This window comes from Sapajus apella, unplaced genomic scaffold, assembly GCF_009761245.1.
Source record: "Sapajus apella isolate SASKATOON/1434 unplaced genomic scaffold, GSC_monkey_1.0 scaffold2, whole genome shotgun sequence".
NCBI lineage: Eukaryota > Metazoa > Chordata > Mammalia > Primates > Cebidae > Sapajus > Sapajus apella.
The window spans coordinates 13,227,481-13,242,547 of NW_022436942.1; the positions used below are offsets into that span (position 1 = coordinate 13,227,481).

The window sequence follows — 15,067 nt, forward strand, 5'->3', positions numbered from 1 at the left end:
GTATTCTACATTTATTTTATTCTGCATTGTTCCATGGAAAGTACACACATGTATCAGCCTGTAGTGATCATTAAGACCCCTGTGGCTGAAACATAACAAAACCTAATATTTTAATCAAGCCTTAATCAAGGGCGAGCATCGTATATGCCAGCAAGGGCCAGGAATATACACTGATGAATGACATGGGCTGGGTGGGAACTGTTGCAAATGGAGACTGCCCGAGTATGTATGGTGATGAGGACTTTTATTCATATCTAGCTGATTGCGGCTATGGGAAAATGCAAATTCTGTATTGCTAGACTTTCTTATTTTAAAGAGATATCCAAATTCTATATTTTATGTGACATATATAAATTTTCAAAATACAAACAACAGTTTTTAAAAAAGCTTACAAAAACTCTTCAGGCTAAACAAATACCTTGGGGCTGCCAATTTATGACCTTGTATTAAATAGTTTAAAGATAGTTTTGCATTTTTACATCATTTGTTTCATGAATCCTGATAAGAATGCCACAAAGTAATTTTTATCATTGCTATTTGATGACTGTGGACAATGAGGCTAAGAGCATCAGGTAATTTGCCTGAAGTCACAAAGACAGTACTGTATGTGCATCTTTTGATGCAATTCTATCTAGTTTTCTTTCCACTTTGTTTTTGTTTGTTTGTTTGTTTGAGACAAAGTCTCACTCTGTTGCGCAGGCTGGGATGCAGTGCCAGGATGTTGGCTCACAGCAACCTCCATCTCCCAGGTTCGAGCAGTTCACATGCCTCAGCCTCTCAAGTAGCTGGGATTATAGGCATGCGCCCCCAAGCCCAGCTAATTTTTTTGTATATTTAATAGAGATGGTGTTTCACCATGTTGCCCAGGTGACCCACCTGCCTCGGCCTCCCACAGGCCTGAGCCACCATGCCCAGCCTCTTCCCACTTTTTAAAGCTTTTTTTTTTTTTTTTTTTTTCTGAATATTGACATGCATGTGGGATCAGACATCTGTATAAATCTCTTCTAGCCCTAATTTCTGCTGTTTCTATATGACTTTGACTTCGATCTTTCTTATTTCAATTCATTTGGTAGATGACGGGGAGCACTAGACCTCAGCTTCTATGGTCACCCCCCAGCTGTGAAACCCCATTGTTTCCAGGCAGCAACCTCATTGCAGAGACTCAGGCCACCAAATTATATCATGGCCATGATAGTTTTGTTTGTAATAACTAGTTAGCAGACAGAGGTCATCCTCCTGGCCTATGCGATTTTCATTTTTGTTATTCTCTTTCTTGTCTCCACATAGTCTAAGAAGACCAACTCTGAGATCCTAAGTGAATTTGGTCTCTCTTTTTAAACTAAGAACTTTGATGTTGATCTTTTACTTTTTCCTAGGTATATATATTTCCATAATGTTTAAGTATAAATTTCAATAGGCAGAGCAGAGATAAAGGGACAAAAAGGTAATTCTTACCTGGAGTTATCCTTCAATTATAAGCTCCAATCTATGACTCTCTCAATGTGCTTCTCTACTCCTTAATTAAATAAGGTGCCATTAAATCAGTAACTCCAAGCGCTATTAACTCCTTATAATACTTTTCTCTCTCTCTTTTTTTTAAATATATATTTTATTGTGTTTTAGGTTTTGGGGTACATGTGAAGAACATGCAAGATTGTTGCATAGGTACATACATGGCAATGTGGTTTGCTGCCTTCCTCCCCATCACCTATATCTGGCATTTCTCCCCGTGTTATCCTTCCCCAACTTCCCACACCCCCCACTGTCCCTCCTGTAGCTCCCCACACCCTCTAAAGACCCCAGTGTGTGATGCTCCCTTCCTCTGTCCATGTGTTCTCATTGCTCAACACCCGCCTATGAGTGAGAACATGTGGTGTTTGATTTTCTGTTCTTGTGTCAGTTTGCTGAGAATGATGGTTTCCAGGTTCATTCATGTCCCTACAAAGGACATGAACTAATCCTTTTTTATGGCTGTGTAGTATTCCATGTTGTATATGTGCCACATTTTCCCTGTCCAGTGTATCCTCGATGGGCATTTGGGTTGGTTCCAGGTCTTTGCTATTGTAAACAGTGCTGCAATGAACATTCGTGTGCATGTGTCCTTATAATAGAACGATTTATAACCCTTTGGATATATACCCAGTAATGGGATTGCTGGGTCAAATGGTATTTCTATTTCTAGGTCCCTGAGGAATTGCCACACTATGTTCCACAATGGTTGAACTAATGTACACTCCCACCAACAGTGTAAAAGTATTCCTATTTCTCCACATCCTCTCCAGCATCTGTTGTCTCCTGATTTTTTAATGATTGCCATTCTAACTGGCGTGAGATGGTATCTCAATGTTGTTTTGATTTGCATTTCTCTGATGACCAGTGATGATGAGCATTTTTTCATATGTTTGTTGGCCTTATATGTCTTCTTTTGAAAAGTGTCTGTTCATATCCTTCTCCCACTTTTGGATGGGTTTGTTTGTTTGTTTGTTTGTTTTCCTGTAAATCTGTTTTAGTTCTTTGTAGATGCTGGATATTAGCCCTTTGTCAGACGGGTAGATTGCAAAAATTTTTTCCCATTCTGTTAGTTGCTGGTTCACTCTAATGATTATTTCTTTTGCTGTGCAGAAGCTGTGGAGTTTGATTAGGTCCCATTTGTCCATCTTGGCTTTTGTTGCCAGTGCTTTTGGTGTTCTAGTCATGAAGTCCTTGCCTATGCCTATGTCCTGAATGGTTTCGCCTAGGTTTTCTTCTAGGGTTTTTATGGTGTTAGGTCTTATGTTTAAGTCTATAATCCATCTGGAGTTAATTTTAGTGTAAGGTGTCAGGAAGGGGTCCAGCTTCTGCTTTCTGTACTTTTCTCTTGAGAAAATTCTTTGAATACCTACTTAGTTTTTAAAGAGGTTAGGAGATAAAGTGTGAATTCACTTGGACTGAAAATGCACTCTGCCATTTGGCTCACATCCAAGGGGCTGCCCTAGTTTTCCTCTCTTGCTTTCTTCTCAGCTACCACCATACCTGAAGGACTCAAGATGGTCATACAGAATTAAGCTTTAGAATGGCTAGAGAAGGCACATTTAATTAGGAGCCAGGGTACCATACCTGTCCACTAGGGACTAGCACTGCTAGGGACTTTGTATATATCATCTTACAAACTTTCCCAACACCAGATGACAGCTGTTAGGTTTCTAAGTTTAGAATGGTTAACTTTCCCAAGATCACATGGCTACTTAGTGATGGAACATGATTCAGAATTCAGGACAGGTTCAAAGCTCTTTCTCCTTGCAATGTTTATTTAATTTTATGCATCAATTTGACTGGGCCATGAGGTGCCCAGATCAGCTCTCCTGGATCTGTAGCTTGCAAGGTGAAGATCATGGGATTTCTTAGCCTTCACAATTGTGTACATCAATTTCTTATAATAAATCTTTTTCTTTGTACAAATATGTCTATTTTTCTTGTTTCTCTGGAGAACCGTGACCACCACACCCCCTTACAGGTCACAGCTGTCTTACTGTTCTCATTCCACATTTGACTGTGTGTCAATCATTTTGATTTCTGTTCATCTTTTTGCTCCATTTATAAGAGTTATTTGAGAGTAATAAATGGAAATTAATTGTAATGAACATAAGTTTTGAAATCTCAGATAAATTTATTAATTTATATAAAGCCCTTAGAACATTGCCAGAGATACACCAATAAACAAGAGTATGCTTTTAAAATTATTATGTTTGTTCACTTTGTACCCTAATATCAAGCACATGTTTTGAAAAGACGAGGCACTAAATACATGTTTTTTAAATAAGAAACAATTTTAGGACGTAATTATTACTGAGGCATGTTTCACATTCATTTAGTTAAAATCTCTGCCACCATCTGTAATATAGGGAAAAAAGCCTTCATATGCTAGTATTTTTAAGTTTACAAAACTCACATAGCCATTCTCTAAAAATAGTCTTCAATTGCAATTTGCCTCTTGCCACATTAAGATAGGTTCCCCACATCACACAACATTATAGCAACTTTGTGGCTTTCTATTTTCATTGTACAGACTTCTCAATGATTTTGGAATCCAAATCTTATGTCAATATTTCCATACATGGTACAGATGGAGCCTGTCATCTCAATAGACATTCAGAATAATTCAGTGGAGAAAAGCTTGGCTTAGGAGTCACAAAGTGGAGTATGTGTGTTTGAGTTTCAATTCCACAACTTTCTAATTATGTTGTTATCCTAAAAAACAGGAATGACAACATCTACGCCATGGGCTGGTTGTGAGGGAAGAATGAGTTAATGACGAAAAAAATACTTTGTTAACTGTAAAGCATTAAGATAAATATTAATTCCAGTATATATGTAATTTTCTGAAATACATGTAGAATATGTTGCATTAAACCTCAAAGTTGTTCATAACAACTGCTAGAAATGACCACTGCCATGCATTGTGGCTCACCTAAATGTCTTAAAATTTAGCTCTTACCATTAATAACTATAATAGGCCATGTGATATTTTCTTTAACTATCTCTAGGAGTGTTAGCATTATACACTTACTAAAAGACAATTCCACAAGCTAGAATGGGATGATTTTTAGTTTTGAAAATATGATGTCCAAAGATTGCTGGTCCCTAAAATATATTATGAAAAATTCTTTGCTGAACCATTTTACCTTGCTAAAGCCATGAATCATGTTATCTTATTGCTAATATGTTTACAAATTGGTTGAAAGATATTTGATCATTTGCAAAATTTAGAACTTTGATGAAGAACAAGTGGGTTTACATATTGAATCTAATTTGTCTTAGTGAAATTGATTGAATGGATTTTTATGACAAATAGAGATTTAAAAAAAATATAGCACAGATCTATTAGTTGATGCTGCTCATATATACTCACAACCAAGTTTCAGCTGAGAAAAAAATTCTAAAATGGACTTTTTTTTTGAGACTGAATTTCACTCTTGTTGCCCAGGCTGGAGTGCGATGGCACCATCTTGGCCACTGCAACATCCGCCTCCCAGGTTCAAGCAATTCTCCCACCTCAGCCTCCCAAGTGGCTGGGATTACATGAGCCCACCACTTCGTCTGGGTAATTTTTTGTAATTTTAGTAGAAGCTGGGTTTCACCATGTTGGCCAGGCTGGTCTCAAACTCCTAACCTCAGGTGATCCACCCACCTCAGCCTCCCAAAGTGCTAGGATTACAGGCATGAGCCACTGAACCCAGCCAATGGACTGGATTTATAAATCTTTGAAACCAGCACGAAGTTTATATCTAAACTTCTCTTGGCCTCATTTAAAAGATCTTAAAGCACTTCTGTTATAAACACACACTGTTGCTTTATAAAGGGCATGTTTACCACTATGATTTCTTGTAAAAGGAGCAAAGTGTTTTATTCAGAGCAACCAAGCCACATAATATCCTAATTTTTCCATTTCGTTTCCATTTAAAAATTTTTTTTTTTTTTGAGACGGAGATTCGCTCTTGTTACCCAGGCTGGAGTGCAATGGCGCGATCTCAGCTCACCGCAACCTCCGCCTCCTGGGTTCAGGCAGTTCTCCTGCCTCAGCCTCCTGAGTAGCTGGGATTACAGGCATGTGCCACCATGCCCAGCTAATTTATTATATTTTGAGTAGAGATGGGGTTTCACCATGTTGACCAGAATGGTCTCGATCTCTTGACCTCGTGATCCACCACCTCGGCCTACCAAAGTGCTGGGATTACAGGCTTGAGCCACCACACCCGGCCATTTAAAAATTTTAATAGCTGCATAGCTATTAAAGTAAAAATATGTAGTATGTCATGCAATGTAGACAAACTTAAGCAAGAATTGGCCCAAACAATTCAAGTTATATGACAAAGCAGCTTAAGCTGAATTTTAGTTTAAGTTTTTAAACATTTATTTCAGGTTCATGGGCACCTGTGCAGGAAAATTGTGTATCATGGGGATTTGATCTACAGATTATTCTGTCACCCATGTAATAAGCATAGTGCCTGATAGGTAGTTTTTTGCTTCTCTCCCTCCTCGTACCCTCCTCACTTAAGTGGGTCCTGGTGGCTGCTGTTCCTTTCTTTGTGTCCATGTGTTCTTAACGTTTAGCTCTCACTTACAAGTGGGAACGTGCCGTATTTGGTTTTTCATTCCTACGTTAGTTCATGTAGGATAATGGCCTCCAGCTCTATCTGTGTTGCTGCAAAGGATATGATCTTGTTCTTTTGTATGGCTGTATAGTATTCCATGGCGTATATGTACCACATTTTCTTTATCCTGCCTGCTGTTGATGGGAATTTAGGTTGATTTCAAGTCTTTCACATTGTGAACAGTGCTGCAATGAACATACATGTGCATGTGTCTTTATGGCAGAAAGATTTATATTCCTTTGGGAACACACCCAGTAATAGCATTGCTGGATTGAATGGTAGTTCTGTTTTTAGTTCTTTGAGAAATCGCCACATTGCTTTCCACAATGGCTGAACTAATTTACATTCCCATGAACAATGTATAAGTTTTCCCTTTTCCCCATAACCCTGCCAGCATCTGTTGTTTTTTCACTTTTTAATCACACCCATTCTGACTGGCGTGAGATGGTATTTCAGTGTGGTTTTGATTTGCATTTTTCTGATTATTAGTGATGCTGAATATTTTTTTAATATGCTTGTTGGACATGTGTATGTCAGATTAAGCTGAATTTTTATGTGGGAAATAGTGATTGAAATAAATTAGAAATTTTTTATCTTTCTACCTGCTTCTCTGGGTAAAAGCATCTGTGGTCTTTTTATAATTGTTAATAGAATTAGTTGATTTGTACATCTGCATAATAAAGAAAATGCACATCAGGCCATGCTTTCACATAAATGACAAGAGTTTTCAGGAACAAACCTAGTTTTCTGCACTTGGGTGAGATGAACCATGGATAATAGGATCCTGTTAAATGTGCTTGATATAGTACTTGGGACAAAGTAAGAGTTTGCCACATATTAGTTCCTCTCTTTGCCCATTTTCTCCTGCTTTTTGAGAACTGAGTCTCACATTTTTCTTCTATGTATGGTAAACAGTCACTTAAATTATCACTACAATTTATTTTTTATTCAGAGCATTTATGTGAAACTGGGCCCCCAAATTTGCCTTATTTTACAACAACTTGTAGTTTCTTCTGAGATGCCTTTGTTTTCATATTACACACTTCTGCTATGTCTGGCATGGATTGAATTTATAGACACTATTCCAGCACATTGAAGAAAATATCAAAGCTTAAAATAAAACATGTTACCATATATATAGTTAAAAAGCACAAAAACTCCATTTTAGTCTTTTTTACTCAAAATACAAAATAAAATTAAAACTTTCCTGGATGTAAAAGAGGAACTAACAGTTTTAGGACACTTTTGTTTTACATTTCCCTTTAAAAATAGAACTAACAACTTTAAAAATGGAGTGAAGATTACTGAACTAGTAACGTTAATACATTGAATCTATTATGGAGGTGAAGAGTAAAATTATTTCTGAATTTTGTGACTCAACACCTAACTGTCTGAGTAACCCATTAGTTAAAATTATCCTATGATAGAACACCCAACTCTTACATCCAGAACAACATGCAGCCCAGGGCAGCTGAATGTTGTTGAAAAAACTACACAACTCTGCATCATTTAAAACTTATGATCACTGATCTCAAATGGGCCAACAAGTCTGACACTTCTCTAATAATTACTTTTGTATTCTCACATGATTATTTTACATTTTCTTTTCTTTCCTCAAATCTCCCATGTTCTTTTCCTTTCTCTCTCAGCTGATGAATTCATCTCATGCTTCACTGAGAAAGAAGTGGCCACCAGATAAGAATTACATAATCTTTCCAAGGGCAAATATGTCAACTTCTCAGCATCTGTGCCTATGTATCATAGTTTCTCTTCTGTGACAATGGAAAATTGTCCCTGTTCTTATCTCGACTCTTACCCTCCACTAGGGTCCCAACCTGTCTCACCTACATGAAGACTACATGCCAAAAATTAATGTTCTCTTTCCTTTCATGAAATTCTCCCTCTCTTCTCTCATTCTCATGCCTTTCCCTGTATTTCTTCCCTCCCATATCATGAAACTTCTCAAAACGTTGTTTGCATTTGTTGTCTCTTCAGTAGCTTCCTATTTTCTTCTCAACTCAATTTTATTTAGTTTTCATTCTCGTGACTCTGCTGAAATAATTACTGATGATGTGTTCAACATTCCCACTTGTTCATCTAACAGGTGTCTCAAACACATCCACATATATATCCTTACATATGAACAATTCCAATATATATCCTATGTCCCCCATGTGGAACATGTTGCTTAAATGCTGCCTGGCTATCCTAGTGAGTTTTTATTTTAAATTGAGGTATAATTCATAAACAGTAAAATGTACAAATATTAACTGTATAGTTTGATATTTGCCTTCACATACACATTTGTAAGCACCTTCCAGTCCAGGATGCAGAACACTGTCAACCACCTGGAAAGTGCCCTTGTGCTTCTTTTCCTGCCAACATTTCTACACGTACTATTTTGTGACTTATGTCATGATGCGCTAGCCTCGTCTTGAGCATTATAATAAATAGAATAATACAATGTCTACTCTTTGTGCCAGGTATAATTTGTTGAAAATTGTATTTTTTTTTTTTTCCGAAGAAGCCTTCAGGAATCCAAATCTTGAACAGCTGGGAATGAATTGGAAGATGGAAATATAAAATGCAAAGTTTTTATACTGTTGGTGGGAATATAAATTAGTTCAAACATTGTGGAAGACACTATGGCAATTTCTCAAGGATTTAGAACCAGAAATGCCATTTGACCCAGCAATTCCATGACTGGGTATATACCCAAAGGAATACAAATCATTGTACTATAAAGACACATGCACATGTATGTTTACTGAGGCACTATTTACAATAGCAAAATCATGGAACCAACCCAAATGCCCACCCATGATAGACTGGATAAAGAAAATGTGGTACATATACACTATGGAATACTGTGCAACCACAAAAAGGAATGAAATCATGTCCTTTGCAGGGACATGGATGGAGCTGGAAGCCATCATCCTCAGCAAACTAACACAGGAACAGAAATCCGAACACCACATGTTCTCACTCAAAAGTGGGTGTTGAACAATTAGAACACATGGACACAGGGAGGGGAGCATCACACACTAGTGCCTGCTGGGGGTCAGGGGGGAGGGTAGGGAACTTAGAGGACAGGTCAATAGGTGCAGAAAACCACCACAGCACATGTATACCTATGAAAGTAACCTGTACTTTCTGCACATGTATCCCAAAACTTAAAGTAAAATTAAAAAACATACAAATGCAAAGTTACTGGCTTCTTCATGCAGACAACTGTTTTGTGGTTTGCTGCTTTGTTAGAGTGTGGATTCTTACCAACTACTGAGTTTATCTTCAAGAAGCAAGTACAAAACATGACATTTATGGATTTCATGCTTGGAACTTTGAATTAATACATTTTTAATTATGCATCTAAATTTAAAAGATAATTTCAAATCAGTGCTTTCTTTGCTTCAATCATTTTATGTCTTAAGTCTAATTACTTCAATATCTGCTAACAGCATCATCTACTTTAGTCATTAGGATTCCTCAAAAAAAAAAAAGATTGTATTTTTCAGTTGGCTATTAAAAAATTAAAATTAGCCCTTTCTTTGAAAAAAAAGAAAACAGTATTTTCGAAATTTTTTCTCACTAATTCAAGTATCAATGGTTCCCTTTTAATGCTAGTAGAATTCTGTCACACGAATGTACCATCATTGGTTTATACCTTTTCCTCTTGGTGTACAGTTTTCTATTTAATTGATTTCTAATGTTATCTTTGCCATTTTCTTTTTAATTTGCTCCTTTTTTTTGAGATGCAGTCTAGCACTTTTGCCTGGGCTGGAGTGCAGTGGTGCGATCTTGGCTCACTGCAACCTGTGCCTCCCAGGTTCAAGCGATTCTCCTGCCTCAGCCTCCCGAGTAGCTGGGACCACAGGTGTGCAATACCACACCTGGCTAACTTTTTTTTGGTAGAGACGGAGTTTCATCATGTTGCCCAGAGTCGTCTCGAACTCCTGAGCTCCGGCAATCTTCACACCTTGGCCTCCAAAGGTGCTAGGATTATAAGCGTGAGCTGCTGCTGCTGGCCTAAGATGCAATATTTTTTATATTTTAATGTCTCTGAATTGGGATGCATCTTAAAAATGTTTATGGCTAAACACATCATGTCTTTAACTGAAAATCTTTTCTTTTTTTCTTGGTGGTACACTGGGATTTATAATTAACAGTATTTTGGATTTGATGAAATACAATAACTTTTAAGAAAGTAGTTTCTGAAAATAATTTTTAACGCTTGATACCTGCCCAAGAAAATATTTATTCTGTTTCATCAGGGTATTTTGGATGTACTGAAGTAGAAAAAAATTTTAGCCCAGCTACTGTGGCTTATGCCTATATTCATAGCATTTTGGAAGGCAAAGGCGGGAGGATTCCTGGAGGCTAGAAGTTCAAGACCAGCCTGGACAACATGACAAGACCCCATCTCTAAAAATAAAGTAAAAAAAAAAAAAGAAAAAGGCAGCATGGGCCTGTGAGGCCTCTGGGTGCCCACGTCCCCCAGCTCCCCCGCAGCCTGCTCTGCAGTGGTCCGCTCTGGTTGCCCCCTGTGAATTCAGGTTCCAGACAGAAGGCTGACTGTTCTCTGCCCTTTGTTGTGGCCCCCACAGGCCCCGGTTACTGCGGCGACCACCAGAGCAGCCTTGGCACTGTGGAGGAGCCCCAGGCTACCCCTCAGCCATACTTGAGGCTGGTTCTGGAGGTGCTACACAGGGTTGTGGCAGCACTGCGCCAAAGTATGGGAGCAGATTCTAATTCTTATGGTTTTCCATGGGAATGGGTGATATGGGCAGCTGTTTTTGGATTTTTTGCTGTTTTCTTTTTTGTGTGGAGAGGTTTTAGATCAGTTAGGAGTTGGCGTTATGTGGGAAGAGAGAAAAAGCTTGCTGAAAACCTGTCTAGACTAATTGAGGAAAAATGTCAACTACTTGAAAAACTGAGCATTATTGAAAAAGAGTATGAAGGCCATGAAGTGGAGTCATCTTTAAAGGATGCCAGCTTTGAGAAGGAGGCAACAGAGGCACAAAGCTTGGAGGCAACCTGTGAAAAGCTGAGCAGGTCCAATGTGGAACTTGAGGAAGAAATACTATGTCTAGTCAGAGAGTTAAAAGGAGAGAAATCGAAACAGTCTGAACAAAATGAACTGATGGCAGATATTTCAAAACAGATACAGTCTCTAGAAGATGAGTCAAAATCCCTCAAATCACAAGTCACTGAAGCCAAAATGACCTTCAAGAGTTTATTTCCAATGAATGCAGAACCACTGATGACAGCAATAAAAGATACTTTGGATAAAAATTCTCAACTTCAGGAAAGCCAGAGACAGCTTTTGCAAGAAGTTGAAGTGTGGAAAGAACAAGTGAGTGAACTTAATAAACAGAAAATAACGTTGGAAGACTCCAAAGTGCACGCAGAACAAGTTCTCAGTGATAAAGACGGTCACATCAAGACTCTGACTGAACACTTGCTGAAGATGAACGATTGGGCGGCTATACTTGGAGAAGACAGAAGACATGAAGATAACTTGGAGTCAGAAATGAACAGTGAATCAGAAAATGTTGCATACTTAGATCGTCCTCCAAATGGAGCTTTGAAGAAACTGATTCATGCAGCTAAGTTCAATGCTTCTTTCAAAAGCTTAGAAGGAGAAAGATCCCAAATTAATATTCAGTTATCTGAAGTTGATAAAATGAAGGAAGAACTTACAGAACGTATTAAAAATCTTGAGACTGAACAAGCATCTTTGCAGTCAGAAAACACACATTTTGAAAGTGAGAATCAGAAGCTTCAACAGAAACTTAATGACTGAATCAAGAAAATGAAACTCTACAGGAAATTAACAACAGAGGAAAATTGCCAGTTAGAGACAGAAGAGAAACTTTCTAAGGTAGACAAAAGGATCAGCCATGCCACCGCAAAGCTGGAGACCTATAGAAAGCGAGCCAACGATCTTGAAGAAGAATTGGAGAGAACGATGCATTATTATCAAAAGCGCATTATTTCCTATGAGAACAAAGCACGTGATAACTGGTTTGCACCTCGAACTGCTGAAAGACATCTCCATGATTTAAGGAAAGAAAATGCTCGCAACAGACAAAAATTAGCTGAACTAGAGTTTAAATTTGAACTTTTAGAAAAAAATCCATATGCACTGGATGTTCCAAATACACTATTTCGCAGAGAGCCTTCCTCATATGGCCCCTCACCATTGGGTCAGCCTTCATCTGAAATGAGAGCTTTTCTGTCTCCTCCAACTTCATTGGAGGGTCCACCCACATTCTCGCTTTTGCTCACAAGGAGAGGAGGAAGAGGCTCAAGAGGCCCAGAGAATCCACTGGACCATCAGATTACCAATGAAAGGGGAGAATCAAGCTCTTATGTGTTAACCGATTCTCACAGGGGTCCTTCTGACACTGGGCCCCTGTCACCTCTGTGGAAAAAGAGAGCTTCTGGAGATGATTTTCCACCAAGGGATTTCCCAGGTCCACCAACATGCTCCATTTGCAAGTATGCTTGTTTTTTTAAAATTTTTTTTTTAAAGCTCAATATGTTTTATTAATCAGAGATGCTAATTTTACTATCTGTTCATGTAGTAACACAGTGGAGGAAACTTCTGAAGTGGGAAGGCAGCCAGCCATAAATGGAATGTAATGAGGTTTCACATTGATTCATCTTAATAATTTAGATTTCTGTATTTTGGTAGTCAAGAAAATCATTGACTTTTTGCAGGTTTTATGAAACTAAAATTATCTGTATCTTATTGGTAGTAACTGGGTATTCTGGCCAGAATTTAAAAAAATTAAAATTTATATTCTAGCATTAAAATTAATGGTTAAGATATTTTTAAGTCTTTTTCATAAATAGTTTTGATGTACTGCTACTTATTTAAAACTTAAAATGCATTTATGTTTGACCTAATTTTTGAATGTATTGAATTATTTTAAAGCTTCACATAACAAAGGGAATAATACATTGCTTTCATATTCATACTTTACGTTCTGCAGGATAACTATGTGGTTATCAAATACTAGGCTTTGCCTATGAATGTCTTATCTAGTCATTCCTTCCCTTGTTTTGCCTCTGTTTTTAAAGTTTAAAGTGAATTAAAATGAATTTTTGGGAGGAAGTTTAAGGTGGTCTTTGATATAACTGGAAATGACTTAGTATAATATCAAATCAGAATTGGGAATCATTGATGTGAGTTTTTTAAGTTTGGTGAAAATTGTATTACATGAAAAATGTTCTTTGAGAAGGACTTTGACAATAAAAAAATATTTTTACAGTAAATTTTATATATTTTGAAATACCCCTTCTCTTTTTAAAAACAGGTGTTAGGACAAAAATTACATTAAAAATTTGTGATATTTCCTTTAAAGGGTATTTGAAGGGGTACACTTTTCTCAATGTTGTAAAAATTAGTTTGTTAGATCAATTATTCTGGTGTCAATTTTCAAATAAAAGAATAGGTAATGGAAGTTATAAACTTAATGATTTATTAGAGCACAGTGCTGGTTCTCAAAGTTATAAAACATCTTTTACCAATCTCTTTGAACAGTGAGAAATGTGTATTCACTGAGGAGTTTTCCTCCTCACCTTCCCCAAGACCTGGATTTTTCCTCCCACCTCCACTCCAGAAGCGAGTCCTTCAGGGCTGATTCCACCTTCAAATGAGCCTGCTACTGAACATCCAGGACCACAGCAAGAAACCTGACATTATTTTTGCTCTCTTCAAAAATAATTCTGACTGATCTCATTTTCAATTTAAAGTAACTGCAGTTACGGTATAACTTATACTTTACTTAGGCTTTCACTAAAATTCAAGCTTAAAGGAATTATAAATCTCAGGCTAGTATTTTGTAAATGAAGATGATTTAAATATGAATCGTATAAGTAAATTATTTTCATTTTATTTTATTCTAGAGAGTATATTTTATGCAGTCAGAAAAGATCATTTAAAAAAAGATGGCATAAATGTTTTAATTTATCTAATTCACTATTATATAAACAATAGTCGGAGTTTTATATATGTAATCTTGCAGCTGCGGAGGCTTTGAATTCTAAAGGCTGTGTCTTTATGCCAAGAACTGTATTTACTGTGGTTTTCGGCAAATATGAAAGTAACTTTATGCTGAATTAAATAAATTTTAGTTGACTTAAAGACTTGTTTGGCATTGATAATAAAAACAGCTAGTTTTTCTAGTAGACAAAACTCATAGCATATGTAATGTGAACCCTAAAGGGAACTGTGAGCTTAATTAATAATAATGTATCAGTATCAGCTCATCAATTATAACAGATACGCCACATTAATGCCAAATGTTAATAATAGGGGAAACTGTGTCTGTGGGTGGGGCAGGAAAAGGGTATATGGGAACTCCATACTTTCTGTTCAATTTTTCTGCAACCCTCAAACTGCTCTAAAAATTCATTGAAGAAATGAGAGGTAAGAAAACTAAATGAAAAAATGCCAAAGAAAAATAGAAGAAAATATAAATTAATACATAATTTAAGAATAAACTTGTAGGAATACATCAAAAAACATGAATCAAGAAGGAAAAGACTAATACACCACTGGAAAAATGAGCAATAGATAATAAAAGACTTTTTTTTTTTTTGAGATGGAGTTTCACTCTTGTTGCCAAGGCTGGAGTGCAGTGGTGCAATCTTGGCTCATGGCAACCTCTGCCTCCTGGGTTCAAGCAATTCTCCTGCCTCAGCCTCCTAAGTAGCTGGGATTATAGGCATGCCCCACCACAACTGGCTAATTTTGAATTTTTAGTAGAGACGGGGTTTCTCCATGTTAGTTAGGCTGGTCTAGAACTCCCTACCTCATGTGATCCACCCAACTTGGCCTCCCAAAGTGCTGGGATTACAGGCTTAAGCTACTGGGCCCAGCCATTAATAGACTTTTTTTTTTTTTTTTTTTTTTTTTTTTTTTTTTA

The 15,067-nt window shown here is 37.2% G+C and overlaps 1 protein-coding gene and 1 long non-coding RNA gene across 2 annotated transcripts in view; both read left to right on the forward strand.

Moving 5' to 3' along the window:
• The window catches only part of LOC116558636, a 125,775-nt gene extending 111,860 nt beyond the window's left edge, over window positions 1–13,915 (forward strand). The window contains exon 4 of the long non-coding RNA XR_004272109.1: window positions 13,681–13,915. This is a non-coding gene — a long non-coding RNA (uncharacterized LOC116558636). The remainder of the gene's footprint in view (window positions 1–13,680) is intronic.
• On the forward strand, window positions 10,650–12,904 carry LOC116558592 (melanoma inhibitory activity protein 2-like). The gene is given in 1 exon segment (XM_032288605.1): window positions 10,650–12,904. A coding segment is annotated over 1 exon segment (1,821 nt). The 5' UTR covers window positions 10,650–10,863; the 3' UTR covers window positions 12,685–12,904.
• Window positions 13,916–15,067: the final 1,152 nt, after the last annotated feature.